The sequence below is a fragment of the Aquarana catesbeiana genome, linkage group LG08 (assembly GCF_042186555.1).
Source record: "Aquarana catesbeiana isolate 2022-GZ linkage group LG08, ASM4218655v1, whole genome shotgun sequence".
Classification (NCBI taxonomy): domain Eukaryota; kingdom Metazoa; phylum Chordata; class Amphibia; order Anura; family Ranidae; genus Aquarana; species Aquarana catesbeiana.
Window position 1 is genome coordinate 282665746 of NC_133331.1, and position 16691 is coordinate 282682436.

Sequence of the window (16691 nt, forward strand, 5' to 3'; positions counted from 1 at the left end):
TAAAACTATAATGTTATTATTCATATTAACAAATAGGCAACAACAAACTGCATGAAGCTGGTTTCTGTCCAGCACAAAAAGCACACTCATCCACCACAACCGTCTCTGGTAGTTTGCTGGATGTGGAGTAAGGGTCAGAATCTCTGTTTATTTAAAATAAATTAGTGATTTAACGTTGGTGTGCAGACCGCTACGACAGCAACCTTTTCCTTTCTTGTGAAAACAAAAGCTGTACTTGCAGTAAAAATGTTCTGCATTAAGAACAAGAATCTGGCTTCTGCCCGGTGTGAGTTTTTTTGTGAAGTTTAAGACTGCTCCGCTGGCTAAAACATTTCCCACACTCCAAACATGTATATGGCTTCTCCCCCGTGTGAGTCCTTAAGTGTAACTCAAGACTGCATCCCAGAGTAAAACATTTCCCACACTCTGAACATGAATACGGCCTCTCCCCTGTGTGAGTTCTCATGTGATTAACAAGAATTGAACTCCTACTAAAACATTTTCCACACTCTGAACATAAATATGGCTTCTCCCTCGTGTGAGTTCTCTTGTGAGTAATGAGAGCTGAACTCTGAGTAAAACTTTTTCCGCACTCTGAACATGAGTACGGCTTCTCTCCAGTGTGAGATCTCTTATGATAAATAAGAGCTGAGCTCTCAGTGAAACATTTCCCGCACTCTGAACACAAATACGGCTTCTCCCCAGTGTGAGTTCTCTTGTGTTTAACAAGAACCGTACTCGTAGTAAAACATTTCCCACACTCCGAACAGGAATATGGCTTCTCCCCGGTGTGAGTTCTTTTGTGATTAAGAAGAGCAGAACTTGTGGTAAAACATTTCCCGCATTCTGAACATGAATATGCCTTCATCATTGTGTGAGTTCTCTTGTGGCAAATGAGATTTGAGCTAGAAGTAAAACATTTTCCACACTCTGAACATGAATATGGCTTCTCACCTGTGTGAATTCTTTGATGTAGGAGAAGCTGGGAATTTGAGTTAAAACATTTTCCACACTGGGAACAGGAGTAAAGCTTAATGCCTATGTGGATCCGTCCATGGGAAACAAGAGAGGACTTATGGGCGAAAGATTTCCCGCATTCTGTACATGAAAATGGTTTATTATCTGTGTGAGTTCTTTTTCTATGTTCTGCATGATGGGTGGTGGGAGGTGAGTGATCAGAAAAACTCCCCCCAGGTGTAGAGGGATCTGATGACAAATTTGTCCCCACATCACTTGTGATGTGTTGTCCATCTGGAGGAAATAGGAGACAGAATGAAATTAGGAACCATTAATACACAGAAAGGCTCCACACTTCATATGGCATGTGTTCCCCGGTCCCCCATACTCCTCCATTAACCCCTCCTTTGATCCCTCTGGTTTCCCCCAACTCCACCACCACCACCATATTGTATGTTCTGTCCAACAGCCTCCACCCAAGTGTTTCTCTACCCATGACCCAAATCCCATCCTTCTACTTTTTTTTTCTACTACACCTATCTCACACATTACTCACCCAACACCTTTCAGACCTCACATCCTTTATAGGTGCCAAACAGATATTAGATTTCCCTTTACCTTGAAAATTTTCTATAAAACAGAAAGAATGGGAATATAACCCAGGCTGCACTAGGAGAACACGGCAAAGACTTTTGCTACATTTTTGCAAGTCTTACTAGAATTTTCTAAAAGTGACTAAAAAGTGTTCCCCTTCATGATAACTACCTGATCAGTCTCAGACCTGTTATGAAAAAAAGCTTCAGTAACATTTTATGCATTTTCATTATAGCAAGGAATGCCTGTAATTTGAGTTCAAGCTCTGTGCAGACCTCTGGAGTGGACAGTAGTCCTGACTAGATAGGTGAGGAGGATTCTGGAAGGCTACATGACTTCACTTTCATCTCTAGTAATAAAACACAGACTTGACCGGAGGGGTGAGGAGGATTCTGGGAGGTCACATGACGTCACTCTTATCTCTATTAATAAAACACAGACCTGGTGGCCACATTGAGGCTTGGAACACACGCCGTATACCATGTTGTGTGTGGCTGTGCAGTTAAGTGACGTCTGGAGCTTGGCTCTATCCAAGCCTCGCTGTGGTTTAGCACCTATCATTGTTGGTGGTCACATTGAGGCTTGGAACACATGCCGGATACCATGTTGAATATGGCCACATGTCATTATCTTGTACACAGGTTTGTTTAATTATTATTGATTATTGAGTGTATATTACTGCGCAGTGCATGGATGTGGACTCATACTCCAGTTGAAGTCTTTGTAGACGAAACGTGTAGGGTCTGATGAGTCCTTTCCATGCCATTGCGCCTTTTTGAATTTTATGCTTTTGTGATCACAGAGGATATTTTTTACTTGATGCAATACATCTTGGAACCTATGTAAAGCCTTTTTATTCTAAATAAACCTGTAACCATACAGTTTTTCACTATGTGGTGGCTTTCTGTTGTTTTTTATTGATGCTGTTAACCATAAACCTACCAAACGGTTCTGTGGTGGAAGGAGGCTTTTTGCCATCTGGGACATTTCAATCCTGATCCATATTCTCACATGGCGGGTCGAGGTTGCCTGAGGTGGCTCAGCTGAGGAGGAGCAATGGCGCCACTCGCTATCCAGAGCTTTGATACCACATGCCTGATTGATGCTACCTTCTGGTAAGCGTATTTAATCTTCTCCCTTGGGTGGTGGATGCACACAGCGGTGACTCCTTTAATCCTACACTCCTGGATTCCTTCCCATCAATTTATACTAAAAGATGAATGTTTTATTCACCAATGGGACTATACTACCAATGTGGATTTACAATTTGCACAGTGCACTTTATTTAGAGACTATCAATCAGATGATGGTGTTAGAGTTTTATGTATATGCTAATCACAATTTATCTTGTATATCACAGTATGTTGATATGTCAATACTCAACATTTGATTCTTCTGTTTTCACTTTATTCATTCACATAATTTTTGTTAAGGTTGTAGTGCTGGCTGCTATTGTTTATTTATGTGGATAGCACAGTTTTTGTTTTTTTTATTAATTCCTAAAACACAGACCTGAAAGGAGAGGTGAGGAGGATTCTGGATGGTCACCTGATATCACTCTTGTAGTGGAGGGCAGAAACTTTTTTTTCTTTTTGTGTGTGTGTTGTTTTGTTGAAATCAACAGTGTAAAGCAGTCAGGTGGATAGGTGATGAGGTGGATCTCAGCAGGATGGTGTGCTGTGGCTGGACAGGGCTAGACATGCCGGCACCGGGCATTGTGCGCTAGTCTTGGTTGAGCTCAAAGTACAGTATAATTTCCCTATGCTGGGAGAAAGTGGCAGTCTTTTTCTGAGCTTTCCCCAGTGATGGACATGGGGAACTGGTGTCTGGGTGTCCCAAGGAAAGGAGAACGGAGGGTGCTTTGAGCTGCTGAGTCTGATGGCTTGGTAAGGATAGTGTGCTACTTTCTGGACCCTGGGACTGCTGGGACATAGTTCTGTATTGTCTGAGCTGCTGTGCTATGTGAGGCTCTCAGCTGCAGCCAGACCCCCACAGCCCCCTTCCAAGAGCCTGTGGACTTCACCTTGTCTCCGCTAGCAGCCCCTAGCCTTGTCTACCTGGATCTCTGCCCTGTTCTGAACTTACCCTTGTCTGCCTGGTTTTCCGCCCTGATCTGGACTTAGCCATCTTTACCCGGATTTCAGCCCCATTCTGAACTTACCCCTGTCTGCCTGGATCTCTGCCTGTTTGCACTTAGTCCTGACTACTCGGGTCTCCGCCCCTGGGTACGGATTCCCCATTTCTGCATGGACTGTGTGGTGTTACATTGCTATCAGGTGGACGGTTTCACTTCATACTGTGTCTTGCTACCCTGCTGTGCCAACACTGCTCTGCCCATCTGCCAAGGACTTTAAAGTGGTTGTAAACCCTTACAGACCACTTTAACCTACAGGTAAGCCTAGATTAAGGCTTACCTGTAGGTGCAAGAAATATCTCCTTAACGTACACGGTTAAGGAGATGTTTTCCTAAAAACAGGCACCGATGTCTGCGTGCCATTAGTGAAGGCGATCATGCCCTCACTGACTGCTCCCGCGTGCATGCGCCGGAGTGACGTCATTGTTGCTCCGGCCAGTCACAGCGCCAGAGGAGCGATACCCGGAAGTCACTCTGGTATCATGGCGGCAACGGAGGAGGTGAACGAGGGTTGCTTTGGGCACTTCGATCTCAGGTAAGTAATTCATAATGAGCTAGTATGCTATGCATACTAGCTCATTATGCCTTTGTCCTGCAGGGTGTTTTTTTTTTGCCCTGTGGACTATAACCCTTTTGCTGTCCCAAAATGCTGCCCTGAGGATCACCCTTCATCGCTGTCTACTGTTTGTTCTATGGACCAATCCTCCTCCTGCCTGTACCCTGAGTCCCCCAATAAACACTCACGCATTCCTTATGATTTGCCTTTGTGTGCTCTCTCTTTGCACTCCTGGTTCGTCACAATTCTTATCTCTAATAATAAAACACAGACCTTACCGGAGAGGTAAGGAGGATTCTGGGAGGTCACATGACAACACTTTCTCATCAGCAGCCAAGGCAGGGACCATGCAGGGAAACAATAGTTTCTATATTTAATGTATATATTACTCACCCATGGGGATCTCTATAGGAATTTCCTCCTCTTTAATCCTCTCTTGTTCTTCTTCCTCCTCCTCAGCTTTGCCGTCTCTCTGAGTGGCTCTGGTGTCTCCGGGGTCTGTGAATAAAGATGAGAGTGAAGCCCCCTGTACTGAGATGTATGAGAGACCCCAGAGAATGTGTGTGGGGGGGAGACTGGTAACACACAATGACATGATGTGAGGAGAGCCGGAGTCTAATAGGGGCTGATGACTCCTGACTCCCCCACTGGGCACATACTGTCTCCCCATTACTGTCTACTGACAGAGGAGGGGGGAGAAGAAGAGATTGTTGTAGTGACTGAACAAGGAGAATCTGGGACTCTTCTCTGAATTAAGCCCTCATGCACCTCGGTTTGTCATGCAATTTGTCATGTAAGTTGCATCCCATTGCCGGCAACTCGTTGCGTATCATGTTGCAACGACTTTGAAAAAGGTTCCTGCGCGACTTTTTCCAATTTCATTGCGACTTGCATAGACTTCTGTTAAACAAAGTCGCAAGTTGCAATGAAATCGTAGGTGCAAAACACATTGATCTGTGGCTTTGAAATCGCACTGGGCTTAGTGTTTATTACTCACCGGTGCTGATCTCTAAAGGGATTTCCTCCTCCTTACATGACTCATCATCCATCATGAGTGTCTCTTCATCCTCAATTTTTACCAAAATCAGCCCGTCTCCCTGGATAAGATATATTAGGTTATTTGCAACTTTATCTGCATTGTGATACAAAAGATGACTAAACACAATAACAAAAAATGAATATATTGCTGCTCATCAGCTATTAGATGTGCTGGCGACATTTGTTTTCAATTTTCAAGGTAGGAACATTTTCAGTAAGTACAGAAAATACCTCTGACGAAGTCGATGACGAAACACGTTAGCGCGTGACCACGCGGCTATCGGGTCAGTCAACAAGTGTGGAGCACAACCCAGGAATCACCGCAGCTAACAAAAACTGGGGAGTGGTGAAAGTGACACACATAGCTGGATGAGTGACCCATTGTTTACATTCTTTTAAATAGTGCAATTGTTCAGGGGGGTTTTGGACTAAATTAGTGTAACAGTATCAAGCTACAAGATTGTTTTTTCCACATGAGTGTTATTGCTGATGAGAGGAGGATCCTCATTCAAGGAGAACTCTGTTGGAAGAAGGTGTCTGAGTATAAGGTGTAGTCTATCCCTTGATCTGCTGATGAGAGGAGGATTCTTTCATACGATTGGCACTGTACTTAAGGTGTATTTCCTATTAAGATCTGGTGAGTTTAACATCCACAGGGAGCGGTATTCCACGAGGTGTGGTGATGGGACTCAAGGAATAGATCTGGATCATCAGCAGCCTTATTTAATCCGTCCTGATATGATGAATATATGATTCACAGGGTGCATATGTTTTAGACTTTCATTAAAAGACATTTCATATGGTGTGTGCAGCCCTGCAAATGCTTGTATTTCCCTGGAAATTTAACCAATTAAGGACCGAGCCTCTTTCTGAGATTTGGTATTTACAAGTTAAAAACATTTTTTTTTTGCTAGAAAATTACTTAGAACCCCCAAACATTATATATAATTATATATATATATATATATATATATATATATATATATATATATATATATATATATATATAATTTTTTTTTTCTAACACCATAGAGAATAAAATGGCGGTCTTTGCAATACTTTTTGTCACACCGTATTTGCGCAGCGGTCTTACAAGTGCACTTTTTTGGAAAAAAATTCACTTTTTTAAATTAAAAAATAAGACAACAGTAAAGTTAGCCCAATTTTTTTTTATTGCGATAGATAATGTTACGCCGAGTAAATTGATACCCAACATGTCACGCTTCAAAGTTGCGCCCGCTTGTGGAATGGCGACAAACTTTTACCCTTAAAAATCTCCATAGGTGACGTTTAAAAAATTCTACAGGTTGCATGTTTTGAATTACAGAGGAGGTCTAGAGTGAGAATTATTGCTCTTGCTCTAACATTCATGGTGATACCTCACATGTGTGGTTTGAACATATGTGGGCGCTGCTCACGTATGTGTTCGCTTCTGCGCGCCATCTTCACCTCACTCATCTCCATGTCAGGCTAGAGAGAGGATCCGATCGCCTATGCTGCTACTGACGGCTTCGGTAAGCGGCAGAGGGCACCAGAGTGTGGTGGGAGGGCGGCCCCCTCCCGCCACCGATAAAAGTGATCTTGCGGCGATTCCGCTGCAGAGACCACTTTTATCCTGAAGCGGACCGCCCGCTGAAGAAGAGGATACCGGGGTTATGGTAGCTAGCTGCTGCCATAACAACGATATTCCTCTTCAAAGTACCGATGTATAACGTATGGAGACGGGTGGGAGCCATCTTCCTCTCACTCGTCTCCATGTCAGGCTAGGGAGAGGACCCGATCGCCTCCACCACTGCCTACGGCTCCGGTAAGCAGCGGAGGGCACCAGAGAGAGGCGGGGGGGAGGCGGGGGGGGGCCCTCGGGCCCTCCCCCCGCCGATAAAAGTGATCTTGTGGCGAATCCACTGCAGAGACCACTTTTATCTGAAACCAGACCGCCCGCTCTTGAAGAGGATACCGGGGTTATGACAGACTACTACTACAATAACAACAGTACTCCTCTTCAAAGTAACGACGTATAACGACGGTGGGCGGTCCTGAAGTGGTTAAGCATACAAATTTATGTCATGCAACCTTTATAGCAGGAGCTTTTTGTATATTGGAATAATTTTTAGTATAATATCTGTTTAAATATATGAGCGCTGGGGAAAGCACAATTTTTGTAGTTGTTTGCTTTCGTTTTTATAGTACAGAAAATACCTGTTGATCCTGCCAGAAATTAGGTGTCCAGCTCACATCCTGTGAGCTGAACAGGAAGCACAAACAACTTCTATTTCTTATGTTAACTATCAACCCCATCAGCTCACAGAAATGAACCAAAGTAAACAGATTGCTAGTCCAGCCTGGGTGACAACCATGGTTCCCTCCATAGATGCAGTGGAGGAGTGAGCGTACGCAGATAGCATGTAGTTTGTTAAACTACAGAGAAAAAAGCACTTTGTAACAAAAACATCTAAGGGTCGGTAAGCTGTAATACAATACCGTTTTGATTTTAGGCTAAGATAAGTTTTAAAAACAAACCTAATTTCATTAAGATTCTCCAATCCTCCTACCTGATCCTCCTGAAGGATCTTCTGATCTTCCTGTGTGGAGTCCCGGGAATACAGAGGACGGGGACATCTCTCTGGGGGATTTCTGTTACTGGATCCATCTGTAGGAGACACATCCCCGGCACCGCTCACCTCCTCTGTCAGCAGCTCAATAATTTTCTGGGTGACTTCTAGAATCTTTTTGCTTCTCTTAGGTGTCAGGGAGGGTGTTGGAGGCTCCATCATGGTGCTCTGTTTCCTGCTCCAAGTTTGTGACACACGAGTCATGTGATCATCAAATGGCTTCTTAACTATAATGCATTCCTGTGTTTTAGCAAGAAAATACTTACTTACACATAATAAATGTGTAAATAGTTTACGTCATACAGTAAATCAATCGAAGCCCCCAAAATCACCAACAGTCAGGTTGCTGCTTTCTTAAAGCTCCTCCCCTATAACTGATCTCTGTAGTGTAAAAGTAACAAAAAGTTGTAACGTATTAATGATTTCGGCTAAAACCTGCTGATCACCGGTGTCTAATCATACAAACACACAGAAATTTGTGTACAGAGAACATCGATCTGGCTGTTTTTTCTCCCTGAAAAGCAGGGAGAAAAAACAGCCAGATCAGCAAGTAAAAGCAGCAAATATTACACTTGTTAGGCACCAGTGTCGTTAGTACAGTGTCATGTACAGCATTATCACTAATCGCTGTACAATAAAACCTCGGATTGCGAGTAAAGCGGTTAACAAGCGTTTCGCAATACGAGCACTGTTTTTTAAAAAATCCTGACTTGGTTTGTGAGTGTTGTCTCGCAAAACGAGCAGGTTTCAAGCCACAGTGGTGTGCAGTACTGCGTTTGGCCTGAGGTGGGGGGAGCCGGATCCGAGCGGAGCCAATCAGAGTTCAGCCGAGCTGTCCCCGGGCCTTTCCGAGTGTTTCCGAGGCTCTCCGGCGCCCCCCCACCTCTGGCCACATGGGGTATTGCATGCCTTTAAAAGTCAATGCGTAACAAATTATTTTCGTTTCCATTGACTTCTATGGGGAAACTCGCTTTGATATGCGAGTGCTTTGGATTACGAGCATTCTCCTGGAACGGATTATGCTCCTAATCCAAGGTTCCACTGTATTAGTGTCACTAGTGATGCCATTGTCAGTTAGTGTCCCTCTCAGCCAGTGTCTGTTAGCCTCAGATTTCCCGCCACACTATCACAATCCCACTATAAGTCGCGGATCACCACTATTACAGTATAGCGTCATCGCTGCTTAAATTCTAGTACAGTGGAACCTTGGATTACGAGCATAATCCATTCCAGGAGAATGCTTGTAATCCAAAGCATGTGCATATCAAAGCAAGTTTCCCCATGGAAGTCAATGGAAACGAAGATAATTTGTTCCACATTGACTTCTATGGCATGCAATACCACATGTGGCCAGAGGTGGGGGGTGGACGCCAGAGAGACTTGGAAATACTCGGAGACCATTTAGTTACCCTTGGCAAGACTCTGGAACTGAGTATTTTTGAGTGCTTCCAAGTTTCCGAACGGCTCCGAGTGTCACCGGCACCCCGCACCTCTGGCCAAATGCGGTACTGCACACCGCAGAGGCTTGAATCCTGCTCATTTTGCGAGACAACACTCGCAAACCAAGTCAGGATTTAAAAAAAAGAATTGCTCATACTGCAAAAAGCTTGTTAACCGCGTTACTCACAATCCGAGGTTCCACTGTATACAGTATATACCAGGGATATGCAATTAGCGGACCTCCATCTGTTTCAGAACTACAAGTCCCATGAGGCATAGCAAGACTCTGACAGCCACAAGCATGACATCCAGAGACAGAGGCATGATGGGACTTGTAGTTTTGCAACAGCTGGAGTTTCGCTAATTGTAGACGCCAAAGCTTGCACGCAAACCAATTAATATATGCTTAATGGGGTTTTTCTTTTTTACTAAAGACATGTAGCAGAATACATTTTGGCCTAAATTTACGAAGAAATTTGATTTTCTTTAATTGGATATATTTTATAACAGAAAGTAGAAAAAAAATAAAAAATCGGGGCCCCCCCTCTTTTTTCATTTGTGTAAATAAAAATAAAAACCCCAGTGGTGATCAAATACCATCAAAAGAAAGCTCTATTTGTGTGAGAAAAACAAATTATATACATTTTATTTGGGTACGCAATTGCCAGTTAAGATATTGCAGTGCTAAATAGCAAAAAAAAAAAAACGACCTGGTCATTAACGGGGTAAAACCTTCCAGAGAGCAAGTGAGCAGCAGCCACCCTGGAAGACGGCACTATGTAGGTTACATACTCCTGACCACTACACTACATTCGTTACATACGGAACAAGTGGTTAAATTACCTGAAGCTGTGATGATTTGACAGCGCTGGTCTGAGTCTTCTCCTCTTCTCTTTACTTCCTGGAGTGGTCCTTTTTCAGGTGTCCATGTCACCCAAAGAAGGACCTGCCTGTGAGACGTGTACACTTCCTATGAATGGCCACCGGTGGGGTGCTCTCAGTAGAGAGAAGAGGGTGACATCACCACAGGGGAGGGCAGGTGACTGGTGATCTTGGGGTGCCATCGCAGTACTGAATCAGTGGTTCCCCCGTACCAGAACTGGTGGTAGTGAGGGACCTGGACTGGGGGCTTAGGCGAGTATGACTGCCTTCATCAGGTAAGAGAGGGGAAAAGACCAGGAGTAGCAGTTGGAGGGTGGTATAATTAAAAATTGGTCTTTGCCCAGAGCGGGGTTTTAAAGAGGAATTTCAGGAAAAATGCAAAATTTCCCTGCCATACTCTCCGATACCTCTTGCCCGCCATCATCGGACTATGTGTTTCTATGCAACATTTTGATGCGTACAGTTTAATCTGTGTTTTATTAATAGAGATAAGAGTGATGTCATGTGACCTCCCAGAATCCTCCTCACCTCTCCGGTCAGGTCTGTGTTTTATTAACCCTTTCATGACTAAGCCTATTTTTGAAATTTGGTGTTTACAAGTTAAAATCCGTATTTTTTGCTAGAAAATTACTTAGAGTTCCCAAACATTATATATATTTTTTTAGCAGAGAATCTAGAGAATAAAATGGCGATTGTTGCAATATTTTTTATCACACGGTATTTGTGCAGCGGTGTTTTAAATGCAAATTTTTGGAAAAGGGACACTTTCATGAATTTTAAAAAATCCAAACAGTAAAGTTACCCCAATTTTTTTGTATAATGTGAAAGATGATGTTACGCCGAGTAAATAGATACCAAACATGTCACCCTTTATAATTGCACGCACTCGTGGAATGGCGACAAACTACGGTACCTATGAATATCCATAGGCGACGCTTTAAAAATTTTTTACGGTTACCAGGTTTGAGCTACAGAGGAGGTCTAGTGCTAGAATTATTGCTCTCGCTCTGACGATCGCGGCGATACCTCACATGTGTGGTTTGAACACCGTTTACATATGCGGGCGCGACTTCCGTATGCGTTTTCTTCGCTGCGCGAGCTCGCGGGAACAGGGGCACTTTAAAAAAAAAATTTTATTATTTATTTATTTAATTTATTTATTTTTTTACTTTAAAATTGTGTTTAAAAAAATTTTTTATTTTTTTTTTATTTTTATTGCTGTCACAAGGAATGTAAACATCCCTTGTGACAGTAATAGGTGGTGACAGTTACTCTTTATGGAAGGATGGGGGGTCTAAAAGACCCCCCATCCCTCCTTTATACTTCAAAGTATTCAGATTGCCGAAAACGGCGATTCTGAATACTGTGTACTTTTTTAAATTCGGCGCCATTGGCAGCCGAGTAAACGGGAAGTGACGTCATGACGTCGCTTCCGCGTTTACAACAAGAAGGCTGGAACGAAGCCGCTCACAGCTTCGTTCCAGCCCGCCCCCAGCCGCCGAAGATTCCCGATTGGACACCGGGCCTCCCGATCGCACGGGAGGCCCGGTAACAGCGGCGGGAGGCGGCGGGAGGGGGGGATGTCCCCTCCCGCTCCCCCGGTATAACAACCGAGCGGCTTTTAGCCGCATCGGTTGTTATACACGGGTAGCCGATCGCCTGCTGGAAACAACGGTACCGGGATGATGCCTGCAGCTGCAGGTATCATCCCGGTATAACCCCGGAAAGCCGAGTACGCACATCTGCGTACGGTCGGCGGGAAGGGGTTTAATAGAGATAAGAGTGATGTCATGTTACCTCCCAGAATCCTCCTCACCTCTCCGGTCAGGTCTGTGTTTTATTAATAGAGATAAGAGTGATGTCATGTGACCTCCCAGAATCCTCCTCACCTCTCCAGTCAGGTCTGTGTTTTTTGTTAATAGAGATAAGAGTGATGTCATGTGACCTCCCAGAATCCTCCTCACCTCTCCGGTCAGGTCTGTGTTTTATTGATAAAGATAAAAGCGATGTCATGTGACCTCCCAGAATCCTCCTCACCTCTCCGGTCAGCAGGTAGATGATCTCCAGGGTGAGGTTTAGTATCCTCTTGGTCATGTGACTTGGCTCCTCCCCCATCCTTTGTCAGGTGATTAGATTTGAGGGGTTTCCTATTTGTATTTTGTTGTCTCTGGATACAGAACCTAAAACCAGGAGAAGTAGAGAATAAGGATGAGCTCAGGCGTGTTCGCAGCCCCACGTGCCGAGCCCGCCAGGAAGTCAGCACTGCACAGCGCTAATCACAAGCAGTGATACATTTCCCGATTTCTGCAGCCGCGGATCGGGAAAATGTCTCACTGTCTGTGATTAGCCCTGTGCAGTGCCGACTTCCTGACGGGCTTGGCGCGTGCAGCTGTGAACACGCCTGAGCTCATCCTTAGTAGAGAACATCTATAGAATCCATTATGTCATAGATTAAGGTGATTATTTTTTTTAAATGAAATCCGGGGACATATTTTTTTTTTACTAGTAATGGCGGCAATCAGCGACTCATAGCAGGACTGCGATATTGCGGCAGGCAAATCTGACATTAAGTGGAACTTTTGACACTTTGTGGAAACCAGTGATGTTAATACAGTGATCAGTGCTAAAAATATGCACTGTCACTGTGCTAATGACACCGGCTGGGAAGGGGATAACATCTAGGGCAATCAAAGGACTAAATGTGTACCTAACAAGTGTTTTCGCACTGTGGAGGAGGTGTTTTCACTAAGGGATGGCATAGATCCCTGTCCCTGCTTTGCAGGAACACAGGATCAATGTTTTTCATACTGACAGAACGGTGATTTGCCTTGTTTACATAGGCAGACCACTGTTCTGCCTGCGTACATAACGATCAGCAGGTACCGGTGGACCCAGAAATGCAGGATCACGTGTGTACGTGATCCTTCGCAGAGCGACCGCCCTGTAGCAGTAAATCTGCTATCGGACGATTGGCAACTGGTTAAGATCATCAGCATTATAACTCACAGGCAGCAGGCACTCTATCATGGCTCTGGCTGGCAGTGTCACAGTGTGTCACATAACATGGCTGCTGGGTGCAGATTTTGTTAACTTATAACCAATATGCCAGAGACACAAAGTGCAATGTCATCTATTCACAGACACCCCCAAGCACCCCTGTGTTGAAAGCACTGGCAGCCCCACGCCGCCAGCTTCACAGCCTCTCAAGTCTCCCTCTCCGGGCCCCGGCTACTACTGGGTGGGGAGCAGAGGAAGGTCACTCCGCCAGGGAAGGCAAGGAGATAAGCAGGTAGGTGGCTGCCCGGGACTTGAGCCAAGGCAGAAGAACATGCGAGAGCGGAGCTGAATGGACATGTGCCCAGAACTGAAGAAATGGCACACGATCATCAGGCTCACACGATCATAGGCTAGTTGGAGCGGTGGAGTGTAATTCTGAATTTTTTTTTTTATTCTGCACTGACTGTCTTTAAAATTGCCCCAGCCCCTGTTCAAATCCAATCCAGGGACAAAACCGGGGAAAGATTTGGTCCGGGGACAGTGTCCTCAATCCGGGGACTGTCCCCAGGAACCGGGGATGTCTGGTCACCCTATTATAGCGCTGGTAGATTTTTATCTACCGCTGATAGGTAAATTTAGTGGGTTGCTTATTATAGGAAGTTAGATTTGCCTCTGTTCCAGCTTGGCAGACGTTGCATGCAGTTCCACATTGTGCCGGTGGGTGTCGTTGTCACCATAGGCAGGTGTTGGAAAATGGCTGTTGAAGACCCCCTTGGTCGAAACGCGTCGGACGATCTCCCCTTCCTTACGCTGCTTAGATTTTATTTTAATTGTGATCACTTTTATCCATTTTTTGTATGGTATTTTTAGAAATAAAAATCCCTGGTTTACCTGCACTATGCAGAAGCTTTTTATTTTTTATTTGCATATTATCCCGATGCAAGAAACTGCCTTCCAGTAGCCCTACTTCCATCACGGGGTCTGGATCAAATCTGTCCCCGGCTTCTCCTTGGAACACATCCTTGAGGTCTATTGGCTGATATCCAGTTGGCGGCCCTTCCTGATGTTTCTTCACCCCACCAGAGAAGTCAAGAAGGGAGACAGAGGTTCCACCGTTCCGGATATCGTTTTCCAGCCTAGGTTTGGCTCCATGCACCATTGACTCCATGTCATATGACAGTGGAGTCCACGTCATCTGGTAAGAGTACCCATCTTATCTTACTTCTTGATGTTTTCATTCTGATGCCCCATATTGAGATGTTGGTTTACAGCTACGGAAGTTCTGTACCCCGTTGTTGACTCAGTCACAGATCCACACCGTGCACCATTGACTTTATTTTCTAGTTTCACATCATTTTTTGGTCCATACCAGTTCCTCTTAATAATTTGAGTTTGGAATCATCCATTTACCATATGTGGACACTTTATACTGTGTTTGTTCATTTCATTTCACTTATGGTTTTTGCACATATGCTTTACTGTTCAGTACAGCATCTCTTACTTAATTGTTTCACTACACCTTAACTTCCTATTACTTCTTAGCGCTGCATTTTTTTGCCATTTACCAGTTATTGTTTGTCACAATGTATGCAGCTGCTGGCTCACATATATTTTATTTTTGCTATTAGAGCGCAGTGTTTTCTTATTCTCAGGTGTTGGAAAAGCAACGTGTCGAAGCGTATGGGTGCTCCTCTGTCCCGGAGATAACTCGGTGGAGGTGGTCCTCCGAGTTGCATTCTGGGAGAGGGTATTTTTGGGACAGACGCCATGTTTTAGGGGTTCGTTTTCAGCCACCTGCTGGCCCTCCTGGCCGACAGGTATGCACTAGGAATACCACCTCGTGGTCTGTCGCTGTGGCTTGTGAGTGGGCCCACAAGCTTGTCTGGGGCCTACCACAGCAGCCGAGGAATGGTCCTGAGCTGTCTATCCAGAGTGAAGAAGCTGGACAACCGAGAAGATCCCAGGGGAGGACCCATCATGGAAGGATCATGCAGAGTGCTGGTCTGGAGAGGGGCCTGGTGACTCGGTTGGAAGACGCGTTCCGAAGTAATCTTATTGCATGGTACTGCCGGGTTGGCTTAAAGGTTCAAGTATTATATCTGACATTCACCACAAACCAATACATCTTGTGGCAGAGGATCGTACGGGTTTTATTCCAGATAAGTCTGTGGCAGAGACTTTTGTTCCTGCTACGTGCTGGCTGCTAGGCAAGTGAGAGATGTCTATCCAGATGGGCAAAGATTGAATCCTACAAAAAGGGGGGACCTTTCGATTGCAAGTGTTCAATTACAAAGAATATTTCTGAAGAAATACAACAGAAAGGTATTTGAGCTTCCCTGCAGCTTTCCTGCTACCTCTTTCCTGCTACTTCCCTGGTTTATTCTATTAAAGCATTGGAAAACGTACTCAAGTGTTTGGTGCTTATATCGTCCAGAGATAAACTCAACGGAACCCTAGACCCGGTGTTAGTGAAACGGAGGTATCCAGAGTGAAGGTAACAAGCCGCTTAAACCAGCAGCTCCACCGAGAGTTATTGCTACACTATCATAGATCAATGTCATCATAGAGAGACGGACAACGAGAGAAATACGGAGCAGAGAGACATGAAGAGAGAGGAGAACAAGATCAGCACTTCCATAGGTATGGAGATGAAGAGAACCTGTCATTCCTCATATTGATAATAATAAGACACAGCTCACACTCAACATCCCATCCCCCCACAATGGGTCATAGTGCTTTCCTCGGATCTGGTATGGGGCTGGTAACAGGAAGAAGAGGATTTTTTTTATATCTCTTCTCACCAAATCCATCCCAATGAGCCTGTGATTTATACGGGACATTTGACGTGATCAGTCACATGACCCCCCCCCAAATTCATTACACAGAGACCCCCTCCTCTCATAATAAGAAGACATTATTACCTCCTCCTCACTGGGCACACACTCTGCAGGAAATCGTTTCTCTCAGCTATAAAAAAATACCACCTTGCATCTCTTTTCGGCTACAACAAAATGGCCGCCACCCTCCCTGGACCGAGGACACTTCTTCCTTTCAAATGGCAGACGGTCGCCCTCTAGTGGTAGCTCTGGTGGCCTTACCGCTGGAATAAACTACTGGAAGATCGTATAATCAGTTCGCTGGGCGTCACTGTGGCAACCAGTCGCACATAGCGGAAATATGCAAAGGGAAACACCCCCTCGAAATATGGAAGCCACAGAGCGGAAGTGGGAGGAGAATGGTGATGATAGAGAGGAGACAAGCCGTTGTTTGGGGCTGAAGGAGGTGTCCATGTATCCAGCCTGAGCTAGAGAAATAATGTAGTAGGAATAGGATGAGAAGGATATATTTCTTTGCTGTACAAGTTTAGCTTTAAGAAAATAGGAGGAACGTGTTAGACCATTCCATCTCCAGATGTGTGTGTGTGGTGCAGATACCTGAGCTTTATTATCAGCCTAGAGCGCCACCTTGTGGCTAGATGTCA

At 44.7% G+C, this 16691-nt stretch overlaps 2 protein-coding genes across 2 annotated transcripts in view; one reads left to right on the top strand and one right to left on the bottom strand.

Annotated features, from left to right (window-relative positions):
- Positions 1–16691, top strand: part of LOC141106758 (uncharacterized) — a 217646-nt gene that overhangs the window by 47960 nt on the left and 152995 nt on the right.
- LOC141104596 (uncharacterized) overlaps positions 1–16691 on the bottom strand; it is a 54821-nt gene that overhangs the window by 20906 nt on the left and 17224 nt on the right. The window contains exon 9 of the mRNA XM_073594224.1: positions 313–1160. Within this exon, the coding sequence (XP_073450325.1) occupies positions 313–1160 (848 nt within the window). The remainder of the gene's footprint in view (positions 1–312; positions 1161–16691) is intronic.